General features: G+C 43.3%; 1 protein-coding gene across 3 annotated transcripts in view; it reads left to right on the forward strand.

The window, feature by feature from the left end:
• Positions 1-21,845, forward strand: part of NAXD (NAD(P)HX dehydratase) — an 80,787-nt gene that overhangs the window by 13,793 nt on the left and 45,149 nt on the right. For 2 of the 3 annotated variants that reach the window (XM_074963653.1, XM_074963663.1), the window contains 3 exons: positions 625-713; positions 2,509-2,580; positions 4,872-4,940. In XM_074963653.1, coding sequence (XP_074819754.1) covers positions 625-713; positions 2,509-2,580; positions 4,872-4,940 — 230 coding nt within the window. The remainder of the gene's footprint in view (positions 1-624; positions 714-2,508; positions 2,581-4,871; positions 4,941-21,845) is intronic. The other variant, XM_074963642.1, reaches the window with a different exon arrangement.

Consider the following 21,845-nt stretch of genomic DNA (forward strand, 5'->3'; position numbering starts at 1 on the left):
TGGCTACCTAACCTACGTGTATATTATTTGCTTTTTCTTATCAGAGGTAAAAGAAGCATAGGGACAAACTCAGAAATGCATGCAATTCAATGGTAATAAATGAAATTGTGCCAATTTATCTCTAGTCCAGATTTGGCTCATTGGATCAAAAACTGTGGGATTGGAAAAGAACTCATGGGTAATCTTGTTTATCCTGCATGAATATAGCACAACACCAATTTTTGTCTGTGCTGTAACCTGTCTCCTACTTGACTGTCTCCTTTTTGTCTTTCCTTACTGTGGGACTAGGCCTGTCATTCTTGCTCATGCATGAATGGAGAGGATTACTCATGTGATAAAGGGTTTCAAGATCTGGCCCTAAACTTTCACTGATTTTTGCCATAATCCTGTTCAGTAAGCAAGTATATCTGTAAATATGCAATTTAGCATGGAAGTTAGAGCTAAGAAATAAAGTAATTTCTCTCCAAACTATTGAATGCTAGTCCAGATGGAACAAATAGGTGCCAAGTTTGCTTTATTTAACAAGCAGTAGGAATCCATAGTTGTTCAAAGAATAGCTATTGGAATAATTGTTTATGCGCTACTAAGATTACAAATGGTAATTCTGCAAATTTTCTTTCTTAGGGTGCAGACTTATCCCACGTATTTTGTACCAAAGATGCAGCAGCTGTAATAAAGTCATATAGTCCAGAGCTGATTGTTCATCCAGTGCTGTAAGTAACTTTTTCTTTTTTTTCCTTTAAATTATCAAGTCAGGACTACAAGATTGAACATTTCAGTGTGATAGTTCATTGGTTTACAATATTTCTCTTCCTGAATCACAGGACAGGTGAATTAAAGGTTATGAAAGTGATTATGTATTACGTATTTTCATTTAAGAGCATGTGGAGATTCTGACCTGTTAGAGCCATGTACGTGTGTGCGCGCGTGCATGTTTCTGTCAAAGCACAAATTAAAAAAGCAAACGTTATTCTTTCAGCTTGCTTGCTGATGTGTTTGTAATTGTAATGCATTAAATGAGAGCAGTCACAAAATCCAGAACTGAGTATGGGACAAGTCAGCATTTTAGAATCTCTTTTTAAAAGCCAAAATAAAACACTCACATCCCAAATTTTTTCCTTCTTGGTTCTGAATCAGTTTTACTTTCTCACCACTGTGGACATGACACTATACATGCTAAATTACTGCACGAGAAACTGATTTTAATTTTTTATGATTTTCTTTTTAATCCAAACTTCTTAAGTGTTTCACCTTGTAGATAACCCTTTAATGACTACATTTGTTAACTAGACTCAATATAAAATATCAAGGTCTGCTTATATGAATTTGTGAGGGGTTAGTTGGTTTGTTTGTTTCAATTGTTGGCTGGAGTGTGTCACTAACTGGATATCTAACAGGCGACATTGTTTGGGTTAGGTTTTGCAAATTGTTAGGAATGAATGTACCAAGTAAGAATCAAGATCTAGAGCCCTGTAAGTGAGGCCTACAGTAAGCTTGCAGTACAAATTGAAGTGCATTGGTGTAAATCATGTCTACACACACTAGAACCTTATATAAACTAGAAAAAACAGTGCTTTAAAAACAAGAATCGAAACATTTGATAAATGCTATTGTAGACAGGATTTAATACTTTAAAAAGGGTGCTAACGTTGTTGTTGTTTTTTTTTAAAGTGATCAACCCTAAAGGGAAGCCTGGGATTGACTGCTACCAGTTAGCAGATTTTAAAGATGTTAAATGTTTTCTATGTGAAAATTGGAAAAATATGTTTAAAACAAGTAAGCAATCAGGATTTTTTTGGGGGGGGAGGGGCTTTTTAAAAAATTTTTAAAGCACACCTTTTTGTTTTCCTGGTGTAGACAAGGTAGAGTTGTCTGCATTGCCCTGGTGCAGCCACACTAATGTCTATACTCCACTGGCTAGATCCTCAGCTGGTGTAAATTGTCACAACTCCGCTTACTTCGGTGGAGCTATGACAGTTGGGGTAACCAATATGACTTTATGTGGGAGGAGTTGATACACAGTACTGTTGACTAGTTTGTGGTAATGAAAAGGTATCATAGGAAAAAATGAGATAATGTGGTCAGAAAGGAGAGATCCGTGAGCAAACAAGAGATTGCTGGATCTTAATGAAGTGACAGATTCTCTCTTTCTCTCTAAATTTCTATATGTGGAATTCCTACGGATTTTTCTTTCTATACAGATTTTAGTTCAGCGTCTTCTGTAGAATAAAACTGTCAATTTAAAAAAAAAAAAAAAGTTGCCCCTCTGGTTGCACAGAAAACCTTTTGATGCTAATCTGATGCACTGTCCTATTAATTCTGTAAAAAAAGACAAACGCTCTGTGTGTGTGTGTGTGTGTGAATGAACTTACCCTATTCATCCAAATAGAATGTTAGGTCTGAAGCCTTGTCACTGTTTGTGTCTATCGCTAATTTTTACACTTCAAACTGACTTAGCAGAAACAGTCAGCTAATATGCACTTCTACCCCGATATAACATGAATTCAGATATAACGTGGTAAAGCAGTGCTCCGGTGGATCAAAGCAAGTTCGATATAATGCGGATTCACCTATAACGTGGTAAGATTTTTTTTGGCTCCCGAGGACCACGTTCTATCGGGGGAGAGGTATACTTATTCAGTATGGTTGGATGTTGCTGGGAACATTACTTAAACTTGAATAAAGCTTAAGATTTAAAAACGCAAACAATGTTCAGGTTTGGTTTTCAAAAAAAATTTTTTACCTCCCCATAAGACTTCTTGCCCATTCTCCTGCCTCCAAATGTGAGATACTGGTTAAGGGTACGTTTTGGTCATGGGTATTTTTAATAAAAGTCATGGACAGGTCACGGGCAATAAACAATAAGTCACAGCCCTGTGACTTTTACTAAAAATACCTGTGACTAAATCTTACCTGTTGGAGGGGAGTCCCAACCCCATGCCCCAGCCCTGTTTCCCCTCCCTTCTTCTGTGACCTCCATGAATTGTTTGCGGTCTTAATAATGGTCTTTCCTCATAAGTGTGGGCACTGTGCATTTTTGCGGGTTCCCAAATGCCTTGATGGAATGTTTTAAATCCAGTTTTGTCTGTGTCAAACACACACTGCCCACATTCACTTTTAAAGCCATTCAAGACTTAGTTGCATCTTTTACATATCTCTTATGTGGTATTGAGCTGTCAGTCCCTGTTTCTGCTCTTCCAGCAACAGCAAAATCCATCAGTCCATTTTTTCCTCTCAAACATCCATTGCATAGTTATCTCCCTTTATGAATGAGAGGCGCTCCCTATAAAAGTTTGCAGAGCTATTGCATTGTCCTTCTTCGTACCCCTCATTAAAGGTCACCTTTGCTGTGATATCTGCATAATGCATGACAGTGGCTAGGCAGCTGACGTTCCATGACCCTGCTTGTTATGCCACTCATTATCAGGGCCTTGTGTATTCTGTGTTCACTGATTTTTATTTTGCAGAATTTGACATTTTGCCAGACTGCTGTACAATGCCCTGTTTTACTGCAGTCAGGAGTCTGAGATCTTGTGCTCTCTGCTCTGCTGTGACCTGACTGCAGCTTCTTCTTTTAGTACTGCTTTCAGCTCAAGAGGGAGTACATTACAATAAGTAGCACATTTTCCTGCCTTGCTCTCCTTAAAAGTGCGAGCTGGAACGTGAAATGAAAGCTCTCTGGGCTCATCAGGATGGCCTTTGCCTGTCTTTTGAAGGTGTGGGTCAGAGGAGGTATGTGACAGCCAGAGCCTGAGCTGATGAGCCTTGGGAGCCAGGCACACACACTCATGCCCAGGATACAAAATGTCATGGCGTGGGGGTCTGAACAAAGTTTGAGGAGGAGCGTTGTTAGGGCAGAGGGCCAACCTGATGAGCTGCAGGCACTGGGTAGAATTCCATTCCTTGTGAGCTGCAAAGGATGCAGGGCTGAATTGGGTAATTTGCAGTCCTAGGTGTACCACAACTCCTAGTTTCAGACCATTGCCCCATCTGCCACTTGGACGGATGGTGGCAGGGTGCCTGCTCCCCTCCCAGTGAGGCAAGGGTAGCAGCATGAGGCCTGGGAAGGATAGAGCTTTACCTAGCTGCCACATACTCCTTTTCCCCCATTACATCCCAGGAGCTGGGTAATAGTAGCTGTCTCTATAACAGAGGTGGGCAAACTACAGCCCGCAGGACCATCCTGCTCGGCCCCTGAGCTCCTGGCCCAGGAGGATAGTTCCCAGCCCCTCCCCGCTGTTCCTCCTCCACCGCAGCCTCACCTTACTGCGCCACCGGCAACGCAGCTGCAGAGCCCAGCCTGACCCGGTGCTCTGTCATGCGTGGCTGCCTGTCCTGGTGCAGCCGCACCGCCAGCCACCAGTGCTCCAGGCAGCGCGGTAAGGGGGCAGGGAGCGGGGGGGGTTGGATAAAGGGCAGGGAAGTTCGGGGGGGGTGGTGGTCAGGGGCCAGGGGTGTGGGTAGGGGTTGGGGCGGTCAGAGGGCGGGGAACAGGGGGGACAGTCAGGAAGGAGAGGGGGGGTTGGATGGGGCAGTCGGGGCAGAGGGTCTGGTGGTAATCAGGGGACAGAGAGCAGGGGGTGGATGGGGCAGAGGTTCCCGGGGGGCCGTCAGGGAACAGGGGGTTGGATGGGGCAGGAGTCCTGGGGGTGGGGGGGACGGGACATCAGGGGGAGAGAAGCGGGGGGGTTGGATGGGGGTGGGGGCCAGGCCACGCCTGACTGTTTGGGGAGGCACAGCCTCCCCTAACCGGCCCTCCATACAATTTCAGAAACCCGATGCGGATCTCAAGCCACAAAGTTTGCCTGCCCCTGCTCTATAGGGAACCTAAACATTCAGCCTTATCAGGAGTAATTTTCTCCTTTATCCAGGGATTCTGTAAAATATGCTGCTGCACCTTCTGAGAGGATTTGGCAAGATAATGCAAAAAAATCAACAAGGTAACCTAATTAACATTGCTGGGGAATTGAATAGCACATGCTGCAAAACTTGAGCCCATAGTGCCCGGATCACAATCTCCCTCTTCACCCCACCATCTCACATCATATTCATCTTTTTTATGTCATCACATACTTACACTGTAAATTCTTCAGGGTGCCCACTGTGTTGTCATTATAGGCACGTACAGTGTCTAGCACAGGAGTGGGAAAACTACAGCCTGTGGGCCACATCTGGCCTGCCAGCCGATTTAATCTGGCCCTTGAGCTCCTGCTGGAGAGTGGGGTCTGGGGCTTGCTTCGCTCCCGTGCTCCAGCCGGGGAGCAGGGTCAGGGGCCGCTGTGTGTGTGTGTGTGTGTGTGTGTGTGTGTGCTGCGGCTCCGCGTGGATTCTGGAAGCAGCAATGTGTTGTGTCCTCCCCCTCCCGCCCCAGCTCCTACGCGTAGGGGCAGTCAGGGGGCTCTGCATGCTGCACCTGCCCCAAGCGCTGCTTCCGCAGCTCCCATTGGCCAGGAACTTGTTGCTGCTTCAGGTAAGCGTTGCCTGGAGCCTGCACCCCTGGCCCCTCCCATGCCCAAACCCCCTGCCCCAGCCCTGATCCCCCTCCTGCCCTCCGAACCTCTCAGTCCCAACCTGGAGCACCCTCCTGCACCCCAAAGCCCTCATCCTCAGCCCCACCCCAGAGCCTGCACCCCCAGCCAGAGCCCACACCCCCCGTGCCCCAATTCCTTGCACCAGTCCGGAGTCCCCTCCCACACTCTGAACCCTCAGTCCCAGCCTGGAGCACTGTCCTACACCCCAAATCCCTCAGCCCCACCCCAGAGCCCGCACCTCCAGCTGGAGCCCTCAGACCCCCCAAACCCTGCCCCAGCCCGCGCCTGTGCCCTGAACTCCTCCCCCAGAGCCCTCACCCCCTCCTGCATCCCAACCCCAATTTCGTGAGCATTCACAGCCCACCATACAATTTCCATACCCAGATGTGGCTCTTGAGCCAAAAAATTTGCCAACCCTGGTCTAGCATGTTGAGGTCGTTATTGGAGCCTCTAAGTGCTATTGCAGTACAGATGATAAATGTCCCAGTTCATAGAATATCAGGGTTGGAAGAGACCTCAGGAGGTCATCTAGTCCAACCCCCTGCTCAAAGCAGGACCAGTCCCCAACTAAATCATCCCAGCCAGGGCTTTGTCAAGCCAGGCCTTAAAAACCTCTAAGGAAGGAGATTCCACCACCTCCCTAGGTAACCCATTCCAGTGCTTCACCACCCTCCTAGTGAAATAAGTTCCAGCTTGCTGACTTGCACAGTCAACAGGGTTGTGTGCGGGGTGGGCAGCACAGGTTCCCCACCCCCCCACCCCACCAGCGGGAGCACAGAACTCCTCTGGTACCAGAGAGGGGAGAGTGAGCTCCTCTGGCCCTGGGGCCACAGGAGGAGGGGGAGAAGAGCCAGCTCCACCAGCTGTAGTGGGGAGATGACTGCTCCTCTGGCCCTGGGGTCATGACGGGGAGAGGCAGATCCTCCAGCGTTAGGGGATGGGAAGGGAGAAGCAGCTCCGCTGGCTGCCGGGGGGGTGGGTGAGGTGGGGAGGCAGGTCCTCCAGCTGCAGGGGTCACACAAAGTGTCCCTCCAAAAGCAGCCAAATTTTTATTCCTGTGCATGCCCTTGCCAGCCAACCTCCTTCTCTTCCCAGCCTTCCAAGTGGCTGAGTACCTAGCAACTTTTGGGCCCCAGTGATATACACTGCATACAGGCCTGCTCAACCGAAAGTATGCGCTGAATGCTCCAAAACTGTGGTGTGTGATATGTGCACTTTGGGATTTGGAACATCCTGGACTCTGTTTCAAACTCTACTCAGTAGAGAGACAGGCAAGTGGTGCATCTTGGCCCTCACTACCTCATTAAGGACTCCATTCCATACCCATTGAAATCAATTGCAAAACTTAAGGGGCAGGATCTGGCCCCTAAATGTCAGCTGGCTGTATGAGAAGAGAGAATGTTGCAAGGTTAGGCAAGAAGTCTGGCAGATACAGCATTAATTCCTACATACTTAACCATCACCACACCCTAGAAAAAGGTCCACCTGATTCACCCCAAATGTAACATACCTTTGCTTTGAGTGAGACTTTGGACTGGGGCCAGCCACCCTGAAAGAGCAAAGGTGCTACTACAGGGGTGATTTCAGAGCAATTTGAGTGCTCCTTTTTCCGCAAAGCCTAGCCTCACTCATCTGCAGTCGTACTCTGAGCCACTGCCAACCTGGGGAACTAAGACTGGCTCAGGGACTAGGACTTATGGCTGTTGCATGCCAATGTATTACCCACAGACCAGCAGCTTATACCATAGGTCTTGTATGTAAATAATCAAGACTTTGTGTGAACCTTTTCTAATTAGGGTAAAAGTGATTTGTTATAATATGGACAGTAGCAAAATATAATTCTTCTAGAGAAGAGTCCAGGAATTAGTGGGGTTTGTAAAAGTTCTGCAGCAGTTCTCTTTAACATTTTTTTAATGTCTTGTGTTTGTCTTTACAATGGCAATGCTATAGTTAAAGTTGCATCAAGTCCATTAAGGGCAATTAGCCAAGATGGTGAGGGACATAACCCCATGCTATGGAAGTCCCTAAATCTTTGACTTCCGGAAGTAGGGACTGGACAATGTGGGATGGTTCACTTGATAATTGCCCTCTTCTGTTCATTCCCTCTGAAGCATCTGGCACTAGCTACTGCTGGAATACAGGATATTGGGCTAGATGGGCCATTGGTCTGACCCAATATGGTCATTCTTACGTTCTTACATGGCAGCCATCTGTGCCAGCAACAATATATGTTTTTTTGGGGGGAGAGGGGAATTGTAACTACTGTACCCCACTTTAAAAGTACAAGAAAATTATAGGTAGTGTAAAATGTATGAAGTTGAAATTGTCAGCCCACCAGTGCTTAGAATTTTTAATGACTGCAGCTGGTCAGGGCCCCTGTTTCATGATGATCTAAACTATTAAAAAAAAATCTGAGTCAAGGTACATGGTTCCAATATGGCTGTTCCCTGGCATTGCTGCAACAAATTAAAATTGGTAGTGTGATTGAAACCAAACCATGTTGTAACTCAGTTAAAGAATTGGATATATCCAAGTGCAGGCTATAAAATGGTTGTATTGATAGTCTTTGGCAAGGTGGGTAGAGTTGCTCTTGAGTGGCTTTGTTCTTGTGTGAGAAGGCTCAGAGGACAGTTAGGCAGTGGCTCATTTGTCCTGAGGGCTCTCTTTGGCAGTGTACATAGGGCTGTATTCTGTCACTTCTCTTGCCCAACAGTCATATAATGCCTCTGGGATAGTTAATAAGGAGACATGGATCACAATAGTGTGTTGACAGTACACAGTTCGATGGCTGTATCACCTCTGATCATGTTGGCACAGTGAAACAAAAGATCCAGTGTTTGAAATCTAACTAGCTGAAACTCTACTCAAGTCTGTTCTTGGATGTTCAACTAGCAACTGTGGCCAAATGTGCTCATTTTGTTGGTTCTCCGTCGTTGCCTGGTAGGATGAATGTGACTTTCTTTCAGATGCAGATCTTGATAGAGTCATCCATGTCTTTGTTGTCATGAGGTTAGAAAATGAAGCTGGTGCAGAATGTGGCAGCCCATTTATTAAACAAAGTATCTTACTGTGAACATATAACTTCAGTGCTCTTGGAACTGCACTACTGGATTGCCACCATGGCTCCTGTCTTAGTCTGCAGGTGAAGCCTGCCAGATTCTCTAGTGGTGGTTTTGTTACTGGTAAATCCATGAGGAAAACGGTTGATGTTAAAGATATAGAACCCCCTCTTTCTTTGGTTTGTTTTTGTTTTTGCTAACCTAGTCCACAAATGCAAGGGCATTAAAGATGAAACTAACTCTTGGTATACCTGGGGTCTGCAGCTCAGATATTATATAAAGTCATCCAGTTTGTCTGAAGTCCACTGTGATAATTAACCACAATTTGGTTGGTGAATAAAAGTATTAGTATTCTGAATTTACTTCAGTGTAACCCTTGAAAATTACTATTTCTTAAAATTCAGATAGGTCTTTTTGGTTCTCGGGTACCTTCTGACCCACAACATGCCAGTGAAGTCACTTTGATTTGATCTGGTTGATTAAGGCCCTTTATGAGGGAAACTTGGATTGGTAATGGGATTATAGAGCTTTTCACATAAAGGTCACCATTTCAAATCCAGTTCAAGATATTAAATACTGAAAGTTTCTGCTTTCTGATGTCTTTTCAGTGATCTGTATGAAAAGTTAGTGGGCTTGGTTCCATCCCTGGTAGACAGATTTCTACCACAAAATCCATTATTACTGTACACTCCCTTGTCTGCTTCAGAAAAGAGACCAAACATTTAGTAAGCCAAGATGAAAATACCCTCTGTCCAGGTAGGTGGTCCATCCCAGGTTCAGTTTGAGGCACCTGGGTGGACAGTGTAGGTACTCCGTTGTCGGTTGCTGTCAGTCGGGTATCTTTCATGAACATACAATTACTGTATTTATTTTATAACATATTTAAACATAGCCCTTCTGAAATAAAATTTAGATTTGTCAATTTACTGCAAGAATAATTGTGTATACGTTTAACAAATAGATCAGTCGTAGGAGTTTATAGATTCACATAACTTCATGATAAAAGGAAAATCCTCCCCCCCGCACTTTTCTCTAGCTAATCTGCCCAGAATATTCTCTTCCCATCATAGGTATCTAGTTTCCAATTACGACCTCACCCAGGATTTGGCATATTGGTTAATTACTCCACTTTCTAAGATTACTTAAATCCTGGAGCTATACACTGTGTGCTGGTTTTAAATCTGTTTATCTACTGTATAAGGTGCCTCAGTGTAAATGTCAGCAGATCTAAATTTCAGTTTGCATTAATATAATTACCTGAAGCACTGGACAAACACAAGTGAAGCCCATTGAGTCACACATCTTCAAAGATAAGAAAAAGTTTCTGATAAGACTCTGCTTAGACTTTTGAAACTGGCCACTTAAAAATATAAATGGCTTTATCTGATTTTATATAACAGAACTTTGTAGCTTTATGCCAATTTATTTGGAGTTGCCTAAATGAGTCTTAGGCCAGGTCAATACTATAAACATACATTGGTATAACTGTTACACAGAAGTGTGAAAAATTCACACCCCTTGAGCAACACCATTATACTGTTCTAACCCCCGGTATAGACAGTACTATGTTCACGGGGGAGCTTCTCCTATCAACCTAACTAACATCTCTTGCAGAAGTGGTGTGACACTACGCCCCGTGTTCTTCATAGAGATATTGTTATGATTATGGCATAACTGTGATGTGTTTTGTGCAAGATGGATCATGTAGGATATCACTGCGAAGGTTATGATACATTGAATATGATTATCCTATTTGTATGGATGTATCATTTTGGTATCTGAAGTTAGGAATATTGTCTATGCATCTATTACAAATGTGATTACACCTTGGGAACACCCACAAGGCAGAATGCAATCAGTCTAGATCGCTGGCTGGGAAGGGCCATTAGGGGGAACAATAGGTCTTAGAAGAAGCTAATCTCCTGGGGGGGGGAGGAGCCTTCCTGTGGACACTACTAACAGCCTCTGGGTCATGGCTGCTATAACACTACAGGGGCATGTGACCAGATTACCTGGTACTGGACTCCATCTTGGAATACCAGTATTTTTCCACTGAAAGGCATGGGAACCAAGATGGGAGACAAAAGGTTCATGCCATATGCAAAAGCTATTTAAGTCAGGGGAGTGACATCATGGTTCTTCACTGACTCCCTGCCCGAAGAGACTCCTGGAAACATCTGAGAAAAAAGGACTAAACTTGGGGGAACCTAGGCTAGAGGGATTTCTAGCTTGCGAAAGGAATACCTATGGTTTTTAAGCTGTAAGCAAGTGCAGCTGGCCCCTCAAGAATCTCTTCAAACTGCTTAAATCAACAATTAGGGTGAGAATTTGCTACTCATATCCAATCTCTTTAGTGTATTAAGCTTAAATTGTGTTTTTGTTTATTTGCTAGGTAATTTGCGTTCATCTGTTTGCTATCCCTTATAATCACTTAAAATCTATCTTTTGTAGTTAATAAACTTGTTTTTGTTTTGTCTAAAATCAGTGTGTGGAAATCATAACTTGGGGCAGAAAGTTGTTGCATATCTTCTTCCACACTGAGGGAGGGGGCAAATTTCATGAGCTTACGTTGTACAGTTCCCTGTGCAGCGCAAGACTGTATAATTTGGGTTTACCCTCCAGAGGTGTGTGTGTGCCTGGGAGCTGGTAAGTGCCCTAGCTGTATAGCCTTCCCATGCAGGGGCTGGTCAGAAAGCCTGTCAGCATGTTACTACAGCTGTGTTACTACCTCTGTGCTGGTGAAAGTGAGAGACCGGGAGCGTGTCTGCAGCTTCTCACAGCATTACAGGGTGAGTGGGAGCCCAGGCTTGTGAGTTGGGGGGAGCTCAGTGGTACCCCAGTTCCAGTTGGCACTCTGGGGGGGGGGAAACCCGTCACAGGTGGATTAACTACATCAACGGGAGAAGCTCTCCCACTGGCATAGTAGATCTTCGCTGAAGTGCTGCAGCTGCACTGATGCAGCATTGTAAATATAGACCTGCCCTTAGAGTGCACTGCTAATGACCAAGACTTGGAAAACACATTCTCCAGTGATGAGTGAAATTATTGATTGGGTGACTGCACCTTGGCTTGCCAGTGCTCTGCTTCCTTGCACAACAGTTAGCCTCCATTTGGTCAGATGCAGAACTCTGATTACAAAAGAATGCCGAAAACAAACTTCAGGACTAGCAAGTCTTGCCACACTCTTGCTTATAAGTTTATGGCTTTATTTTTCTATCACCTTCCACAGTTCCTAGTTACTCACTGCAGACTGTCTCATACGTGTTTTGGGCGTACAAAGAAAGAAGAATAACAAGCACATAAGATGCTGATAAATACACCTATGCATACTTCTGCCCTTTTTACCAGTAGCCAGGGGAGAATCAGGGAGATGTTTGCTGGACCTTTCAGGAAGGTGCCTTTGGATCCCACTGTGGGGACACTTCCTCTTTTTTTCTTATTTATATCTATCATTTAATTTACCATTACTAAGGGAACCTAGTCAAAAAAAAATCTGATGGCATTTCACATTGCTATTATTTGGCTAGCCTGGAGCTAAGCAGATGCTTAAAGGTTCACAGCATTTGAAGAAAAGCTGCCACTTTGGCCTGCCTCAGGAATGTTTTGATTGCAGATATCTGCAAAGCAACTGTATAGTTTATGCTCCAGATTTACAAAGTATTATTACTTGGATTCAACCTCGAAGTGGATTTTCACTATGAGATTTTCATTCCCACCATAGGGGAATCCAAACTCTTGCCCAGTCACCCCACTCAAAAAAAGTTTTTATTTGGGGACATCCCTAATTTTCATTTGGTCAGTTTTTGCATTGGATTGTTAATTCTTTTTGCATTCTCAAATGTTGTGTGTTGGACTTGTAAGAGATTCCTGGCTCCTTTTTATATTGTTAATGCTATTCTTTTGGGACATTCTTAGAGCTTCTTACGCTTCAGGAGTAGGAGTCCTGCAGAGGTAATATCTGTTGGATAAGAGAACATTTGTTTCTCATAACTCCGCTTCTCTGAAGATCTCATCTTTTATTATTCTTGCTCTCCTGACCAGTTCCCCTCAGAGCCTGATGGTTATTTTTTGAAGGGGGTTTCTCTTGCGCTTTGTTTTTCATTTTTCCCCCTTTTTCAGGTACATTTTTGATTGTGTTGATCATTTTGAATAGTCTTCTCTCTGGGAGCTTAGGCTAGTGATCAGTTGAAGGTACTGACTGGAATGTCTAGAGGGTAGCAATTGCATTCCTTAGGGCAGAGGTTCTCAACTTTTCCAGACTACTGTACCCTTTTCAGGCGTCTGATTTGTCCTGCACACCCCAAGTTTCACCTCACTTTAAAACTGCTTGCTTACAAAATCAGAGATGAAAATACAAGTGTCACAGCACACTGTGACTGAAAAATTGCTTACTTTATCACTTTTATTATATAATTGTAAAATAAATCAATTGGAATATAAATATTGTACTTACATTTCAGTGTGATACTTGAGTCTGTTTTTCACTTGTGAGCCTTGTCATTCTGGGAGGCAGTGAAGTGACAGCAACAACTATGTTTTTTTCCACATTGAGTCTATTCCTACTCTCAGGGCCGGTGTTAGGAGGTGGCAGGCAGGGCAATTGCCTGGGGCCCCACACTACATGAAGCTAAGTTGCTCAGGCTTTGCATTCCATCCTGGGTGGCGGGGCTTGGGCTTCAGTTTTCTGTCCTCGGCCCCAGTGTGTCTGAGGTCGGCCCTGACAATCCCATAAAGACAAACTTGCGACCCACAGTTTTGAGAACTGCCAAGATAGTATATAGAGCAGCATAAATAAGTCGTTGTCGGTGTGAACTCTTAGTTTGTCCTGAGTTTACTAGTGCTTTTTATATAGCCTTTTGTAAAACTAGGCAGATATATAGATGAGTTAATGTACCCCCAGAGGTACACCTACTCTGGGTTGAGAACCACTGACTTAGGGGGTCAACACAGTGACCAGTAAGAAGTGGGGGTGTCTAGTTTTTACTTTGGTTGAGAATCCTGCAAGATCGTATCTTCAGTGAAACAAGGTTACGTGTTGGGTAATTACCACATATTGGTTACAGTAACAGTGTTACATCTGTAATTTGGTGTGTGTGTGGTGTAGACTATAAGATGGCAATTTTATAATGTGTGTATTCAGAACTACTATGCAATATAAGCAATCCATATTTCTCTTTAGCTATGCAATCATAGGTATTCTGAACACCACCGATATTCTGAAATGAAGTGGGTTTGATGCTACTCTAGGCAGTACTTATTCTGATTCCCTTATTAAAAAACAATAACCCAGCAATCATTTTTCAGCATTTCTTTATGTCAGTGATTTTTGTGGTATCATCATCATCATTATTGTTGCTCCTAGTCTCTGGTTCTTTCTGACAGTCTGCTTTGTGTTCTTTCTTGATGTGAAATTGCAAAGAAGTGTTGCATGAAAGTTAATGTTTGTAAAATGCTTTGAAGATGAAAAGGAGTACAGAAATGCTAAATATTATCACCAAAGGCAAAATAAGCAGGATTGGCTTGACATTGGACTTTGTATTTCTGAACAAATGGTTGTCTTGAAGAGTGTGTATCATTGGTTGGGCTGCAGAAACAAAACTTTCAAGCTTGAAAATAAAAAAAAATAGTGAATTTTCTGCTATGAGGTTATTTTCATGAACTGTCCAAAAAGCGACAACATAGTTATGCAACTACTGATTACTTGGATTCAGCTATTAGCCTAAATTTAACAAACCTCTTTTATTTATTACATGCATTTGTTCTTTCCTAGCCAAATTCATTTTAAAGCCATGCTTTTCAAAGCTTCTCTTTTAGCATGGAGTAAAATCTTGTTACATAACACTTAAATTGTAGAATGCAGAAGAGAAAAGTAATTTAATAAATGAATAAAACAGTGGCCCACATTACATTTTTTTTCCAGAAATGGTACCTTTATTAGAATTTGGGTTACTGGAGGCTTTCCACATACTCAATTGTGTGTAAAAATGAATAATTTTTTAATAATGCTTTAGAAGCTCAAGACTTCCAGTAGCACATTTCTACTTGCCTTTAAGGTTTTTCCTATAGTTTCTATATCTGATTAGAGAGAAGACAGAAAATATCTATTTGGAGACTGTTTTATTACTGTTCTTTGTGGTTTAAAGGAGACAAACTTTAATTAGAAATTGGGTGTCAGTACACTAAGCAAGGAAACTGTTGCAGGGACACACATTTTTATCAAATGGCGGTTTGTCTCATTTACCTGGTTCATCACTTCTGCACAGCAATCCTATTTTTGACAGAACCATTTTGGAATCTCAGCACAAAATGTCTTTTGGGAGCTCGTCCTAGTGCATTATGGGATTCCTGAAGCAGCCCTTGCTAGTCAGAGGGGCTTTTGGCTAACTTCCAAATGAGGCACTGCATCATGGGTTGGGTTGAAGAGAACTGGTTGAGCTCATGTAGCTGCAAATGCTTTTGACTCCTGCCTCACACTTGAACAAAATCATTGTAGAGTGTGCTAGTTCTGACAGACCTAAGCTAAATGTTTGCTCCCAAGTGTTATGGCCAATCGTTATAACTGATGCTTCTAAAACACCTAGGATGGCTATTATCTGTAAACACGAAGCTTTTGTACAAATGTTGCAAATTCAAGATTTTCCAAGTAATAGTATCTTGCAACACTTTTTTTGCTTAAAGTAGAGAGGGTTTACTGCTCATTCCTTTGTTATAATGTAGTTTTGCAAATGCCGTTAAAAAGAAGCAAAACAAAGTCCTACTTCCTGCCTTCCATAGTGTCTTACTACCTCTTACCTAACTCAAAGGAGTATTGTGAGGATTAATTAGCATGTGAGTGAAGTGCATGGAAAATATTAAGGCTTGTTGACCAGACCAGGGCTGACCAGAGATTTTTGGGAGCCTGGGGCAAAATCTGAAACTGAGCAACCCCCCCCCTCCCCCTTCCAAAAAAAAATTCTACTCAGGGAGGCCTGGGGAGAGACATTGTGGATGGTGAGCTTGCCCTTCTCTCACCCTGCAATGGTGGCTCCCATCCTGCAGGGTTGCAGCACCCCTCAGATTTGGCCCTCCATCATGACAGACAGGCCACGGAGTCCAATTCCAGTGAGTGGCATTGTGACATGGCGTACAGGGTTGCAGCACCACACAGGTTTTGGGGGCCCAGGGCAAACTGATCCCCATCCCCAGAAGCCCTAGACCAGAATAGCCGTTGCAGAGAAACCTATTCTGCAACTGATTAGAGTTTGCAATGGCTGTTCTGGACAGCTTCCCCATGTAGCACTACGGAAGCGTGACGTATTTCTACTGGATAATATCACCAGTTGGATAGTTTGATTTTTCTGTTAATTGACAGGGAATGGGGGGGACAGTGGCCATAACTGAACTGCAATGCTTAAACAGCCGAGGAAAAAAATACAGGTAGATCATAGCTTTGCCATGTTAGAACAATGAACAGCGGTACTCCTTCCAAAAAAGGCTGTGGTGTACGCTTCAAACATGTAGCAGTTTGAGCTCATTATTCTCTAATTACAATTTTTCAAAGGTTCCAGTAACAAGCAAATGTCCGTTACCATGAAGTATGAGACTTAACATTCAAAAGTCAGGATAGTTACTAATAGCATAATGTCCACGTGCTAAGTTGACCCCCTTTAAAAGAGGTGGAAAGGGCACACAAAATGAATTACTTTTTGTAACTTCAATTGGTTTTAAAATATGCCAACTTTTGGTATCAGAGTACACTTATTGAGAGGGAGGAGCTAAATTCCTTCCACCATTATTCTGTTTATTTCCCTTCCACCAGCAAGTAGGGAAACCCTTTTCCCTCTCTCCACAGCCACCCAAACAGGATCTGAATAGTGTATATTCTTCATGTCTTTGCGTCTTCCCACTCGTGGGAATGAACCTGTGAGCGCAGCCAAATGGTTGCACCTTCTTATAGCAGTGCTTGTGGGTGTGCTTAAGTGCCCATCCACCCCTGCCGTCTGTGCTCATGAGTATTCTGAGAGTGAGGCTATAAAAAGGGGGTGGGCTGGCACCCCTGCCGCCTCAGTTCCTTCCAGCCACAGCAGCAGCCAGACCTCTACTTTTCCAGACCCATCTGATCTGGGTCCTTCTCTAGTGAATTCAGTGCCTTATATTTAGCCAGTTTTAGTTTTAAGGATGGTTAATTAGCTGGTTCTTTTTAATTTTCTGTAAAGGTTTTTATTTCTTAGGCTAGTTAATTCCTACTTTGGTTCCAACCACCAGATCTGAAAACAAGAAGACAAGGCTTCAAGAGGTGTGCCTGTTGTCCAACAGTCTTCTCGGCGTCAGACACCCATACCAGATGCCTGTTGTGCCTCAGAGAGGGTCGCTCTTCTTCGAGTGGCTCAATTAGCAACACTTTAACTGCTGGACTCACAAGGAATGCCAGAATATGCTGCAGGCCTCATTACTGCAGGAATCTCTGGCTGCAAAAACTCCCAGATCTGACACATTTAAAGGGTCTGTACATAACCATAAGAGAGTTGTGCTTGTTACCTTGAAGTCTAAGGAGGTTGAGAGCACTATGCCAAAGGTTCCAGTCTCTGCCCCAGGATCAGAATTCAAGACTTCAGTGGGGACTGATTCCAGACCATTGGATCTGACCTCAAAGCTCTCAGAGGATCCCTTTGCCAGCCTCTGAATTCAGAGGCAAACCACAGGAGAAACCTTCAGATCCATCTAACTCAATTCTAAGGAGAACTCTGCAGAATAAGAAGGTTTCTATAAGCAGGGCCAAATCTCATTCAGGGGAATCCTCAGACTCAGATCTAAGGTCTGCAAATCCTAAACAAAACAAAAATCTGGCATGGGGTAAATCTTAGGTTAAGAGCCATGTTCTGATTTCTAAGATTGTATTGGATCTGAAGAGATTCAGCAGTAGGTTCTGTATCTCCCATCCACACTGTATCAGCCCTCACAGGGGTATTGCAAGTGCACCATATGGTTCTGCATTTGGACCTATTGTCACATCTGCAACGAGACAATGTTGTCTCATCTCCCAAAGGGAAAGCAGAAAAGAGGAAGAATCCTGTTAGTTCTTCTGCTCCAATCTCCCCACCAGAGAAAAGAAGGTGATCAGACAAATCGTTGTAGATATCCAATGACACTTTATTTTAAAATGCCTTTGGGATTCCCCAATAAAGTTATTTTGCCCTTCTTGAGTTTTACATACGACAGGTCCTGTAGTTTCTCCAATAATTTGAGTCAGAGTCAAGATCAGATGCGAGGGTAGAGCTGTAGTCTGAGGAAGTTTTGAAACATGTTAAGCATACCCATATACCTCCTATGTTCCATTCTCATTAGAAAGATTACATCTCCTAAATACAGCGCTTACAGAACATCACACCCTCCTAGCCTGACTTTGGTTACTGGTATGATTGGGAGATACTGCTCTTGTCTTGTTGGCCCTATTAGCCCTTTCTTAGGCAGTATGGGAATGTTCCACATTCTAATCAAGGTAGAAACTCCTTTCTAATATGAGCCAGAAAAGTATCACTCCTTGGATCAGAGACTCCTGGATCCGTCATCTTCACCTGGTTTTAGGGAGCATTCTTCCACTATAGTTCCTGATGCATTATCAGAGGAAGAAGCGGCACCTGCTGCTCAATTTGAATGTCAGGATTTGGAGCCAGATCTTGACGAGGAATCTTTCATGGATGAAAATCTTGATGTTGCTTCGGCATCCTCCCCATGTGAGGCTGCAATACAATTACATGACTTTTGATCTCTCCCATCAATCACAGACCAAGAAACTTCCCATGCTGTATTCAGCGTTCTGGGTTCTCAGTCTATAACTAAGATTACCCTTCCCATTTTAGACATGTACAGGCAGTTTGGACTTCTCTATTATGGCAGACTATGCTGAAAAAAAGCTGGCATATTGTACCAATTACTGTATGAAGGTTCTCGTTCTTTCATATACACACTACCTCTAATTCTCATGTGGTGGTAGTGTCAGTATAAAGATCCAGAGGAGGACAGTTACATTCTACTCCTTATGACGGAGAGGGAAAGAAAATGGGATGCAATTGGCGGAAAAGCGTTTTCATCTCCTTTGCTCAATGTTTGAATGGCAAATTCAGGCAGGGAGATTGCACTATTAGTACCACTTAAGGGAGAAAATGAGCATAGAGTATTTGCCAAAGTGTTTCTCGAAGACCAAAGGAAACCTAGCAGTGCCTTCATAATGGAGGGTGAAATAATGGCTAAACATTTGTTCAGAGCTTCTTATGATTCATTGGACTCAATAGCAAGAGTGAGTGTGTCAGCTATTGCACTACACAGACATACTTGGCTTTGTTTGTCTGCTCTCTTCCCTGAAACTAAATCCAAGGTAGAAGACCGTCTTTTCAAAGGCGATGGGTTATTCAGTAATTAAGAGAAAATGAAGGACACGAGGTCAACTACAAGATGCTGGGAAGTCTGCCAGCCTCCAAGAAAGAGGACCTCAGGACTTTGTTTTCAGGTATCCTAGACAGTTCTATCCCCCTTCCTCTTCATTGTCTTATTTTTCACAAAGATACCTCTTTCCACATGAACAGCCCCCTCCTTCCCAGCCACAACAGAGGCAAAAGGCTTTAAAGCCCCAGATGAAGGGGAGGCAGTCTTCAACATTGTCTTCAGGGTTGAATCTTAAACCTCAAATTTACCCTTACTTAGACAACTGACTGACCAAAACCTCATCAGATGAAGGCCTTTCCAAGGTTGTAGTTCAAGTGGTCTCTCTCTCTGAGACATTGGGGCTTTTGATAAACAAGAAAAAAATCTCTACACAAAGGATTTCCTTTACAGGAGCAGTTCCTGATTCTCATGTAGGAACAGAGCCTTTCTGCCTGAAATCTTTTCTACCTCACAACCAGAACAAGGTAGTGCAAGTCTTCATAAACAACACAATGGCAGTGTATTATATGAACAAATGGGGGAATTCTTTCTCTACAACAGCACAAGAAAGCAGTTGTGCTTTGTAATTATTTATCCCGTAGCTCTTCGCCTCGTAAGCAAGGACTGCATACTGGTGGATCAAAAGAGCAGAGATGTAATGGAACTTCATGACTGATTGTTAAAAATATCAGTGATAGATGAGATCTTCACCCTGTGGGGGTTCTCAGACATACTTCGCATTTTGTCTGCAAATAAATGTATCGGAGGTTTTGCTCAAGAAGGGGGAGAGACAGTCTGTCTATATTGGATGACTTTCTACTGGAGTGGGGAAAAGGTCTGCCTTGTACCTTTTCCCCCTTCCTTCTCCTCCAAAGGTGATAAAGAAGATAAGACAGAACCAAAATAATGTTGATTCCCCTAGCATGGGCAAGGCAACAGTGGTTCTTGGACCTTTTCCAGCTCTCCAAGGGTATATATAGGCCTCTCCTTGTGGCCAAAGACTTATTACATTCTGCCCTTCTATTGAGTTATCTCCTGACACCCTATTATTGCATCTGACTACATAACCTATAGGAATCTAATGTACCTTCGGAAATCTTGCACATCAGAAGTGTCACTAGCATTGATTAACTCTAGAAAGCAGTTTACTGGAAGGTATTATCTCAAGTGGAATAAGTTTGTGTCATAAATATAAAGGGAAGGGTAAACCCCTTTAAAATCTCTCCTGGCCAGAGGAAATCTCCTCTCACCTGTAAAGGGTCAAGAAGCTAAAGGTAACCTTGCTGGCACCTGACCAAAATGACCAATGAGGAGACAAGATACTTTCAAAAGCTGGGAGGAGGGAGAGAAACAAAGGGTCTGTGTGTCTGTCTATATTCTGTCTTTGCCGGGGATAGATCAGGAATGGAGTCTTAGAACTTTTAGTAAGTAATCTAGCTAGGTACGTGTTAGATTATGATTTCTTTAAATGGCTGAGAAAAGAATTGTGCTGAATAGAATAACTATTTCTGTCTGTGTATCTTTTTTGTAACTTAAGGTTTTGCCTAGAGGGGTTCTCTATGTTTTGAATCTAATTACCCTGTAAGGTATCTACCATCCTGATTTTACAGGGGGGATTTCTTATTTCTAATTACTTCTATTTTTATTAAAAGTCTTCTTGTAAGAAAACTGAATGCTTTTTCATTGTTCTCAGATCCAAGGGTTTGGGTCTGTGGTCACCTATGCAAATTGGTGAGGCTTTTTATCCAACATTTCCCAGGAAAGGGGGGGTGCAAGTGTTGGGAGGATTGTTCATTGTTCTTAGGATCCAAGGGTCTGGGTCTGTAGTCACCTAGGCAAATTGGTGAGGCTTTTTACCAAACCTTGTCCAGAAAGTGGGGTGCAAGGTTTTGGGAAGTATTTTGGGGGGAAAGACGTGTCCAAACAGCTCTTCCCCCAGTAACCAGTATTTGTTTGGTGGTGGTAGCGGCCAATCCAAGGACAAAGGGTGGAATATTTTGTACCTTGGGGAAGTTTTGACCTAAGCTGGTAAAGATAAGCTTAGGAGGTTTTTCATGCAGGTCCCCACATCTGTACCCTAGAGTTCAGAGTGGGGGAGGAACCGTGACATGGTGGCAGCGGTGGGATTAACCTGAAATCATTTTGAGATCTTGTTGAGATTTTTTGAACTAGAAATACAGATTTTAAAAAGGAAACTTTTTTTCCTTTGGAAAGGAAGTCCAAAAAGCAGCTGGAACTGAAAGCAGCTTGTTTTCCTCTGCTTTGTGGCCAAGCAGAGACAAAAGGGGATTATCTTTGTGAATTGCAGGTTTTCTTTGCCTGGAGGCAGGGTACTTAACTCCTGCAGGAAATTCACAGTCTTCCAACCCAGAGATTTTTTTTTTCCTAAAAGTAAATGGGGGGGGGGTGTTCTACCCATTTGCTTTTTCTTTGGGCTGGGTAAGCAGGTTTCCAAGTAGTTGGAGGTTTTTTGCTTTGATTTGGGCCCAGAGCAGAGACAAGTGAATTGTCTTTTTCTGTAGGCTGACAATCACTATCAGAGAATAGGTATTCTATTCCAGCACAGCAAAATTTTACAGCCAAGTTTTGTTTGTTTATTTCTAAACCTTGGGTGTAAAGTTAGTTAAAAACAGAGAGGTTATTATGACAAAATCCGCGGCTCGACTACAGCTGGAATTAGCCAAATTTCAGGCTGAGGAAAAACAAAGGGAACATGAAAGACAGATAGAACTCATGCGGATGGAGAAGGAGGTACAGGAGGCTGCCCACAAGAGGGAAATGGAAGCAAGGAAGCATGTGGAGGAGGAGAAGGAAAAAGAGAGGAAGCATGTGGAGGAGGTGGAGAAGATAAAGG

The sequence above is a fragment of the Natator depressus genome, chromosome 1 (genome assembly GCF_965152275.1).
Source record: "Natator depressus isolate rNatDep1 chromosome 1, rNatDep2.hap1, whole genome shotgun sequence".
Lineage (NCBI taxonomy): Eukaryota > Metazoa > Chordata > Testudines > Cheloniidae > Natator > Natator depressus.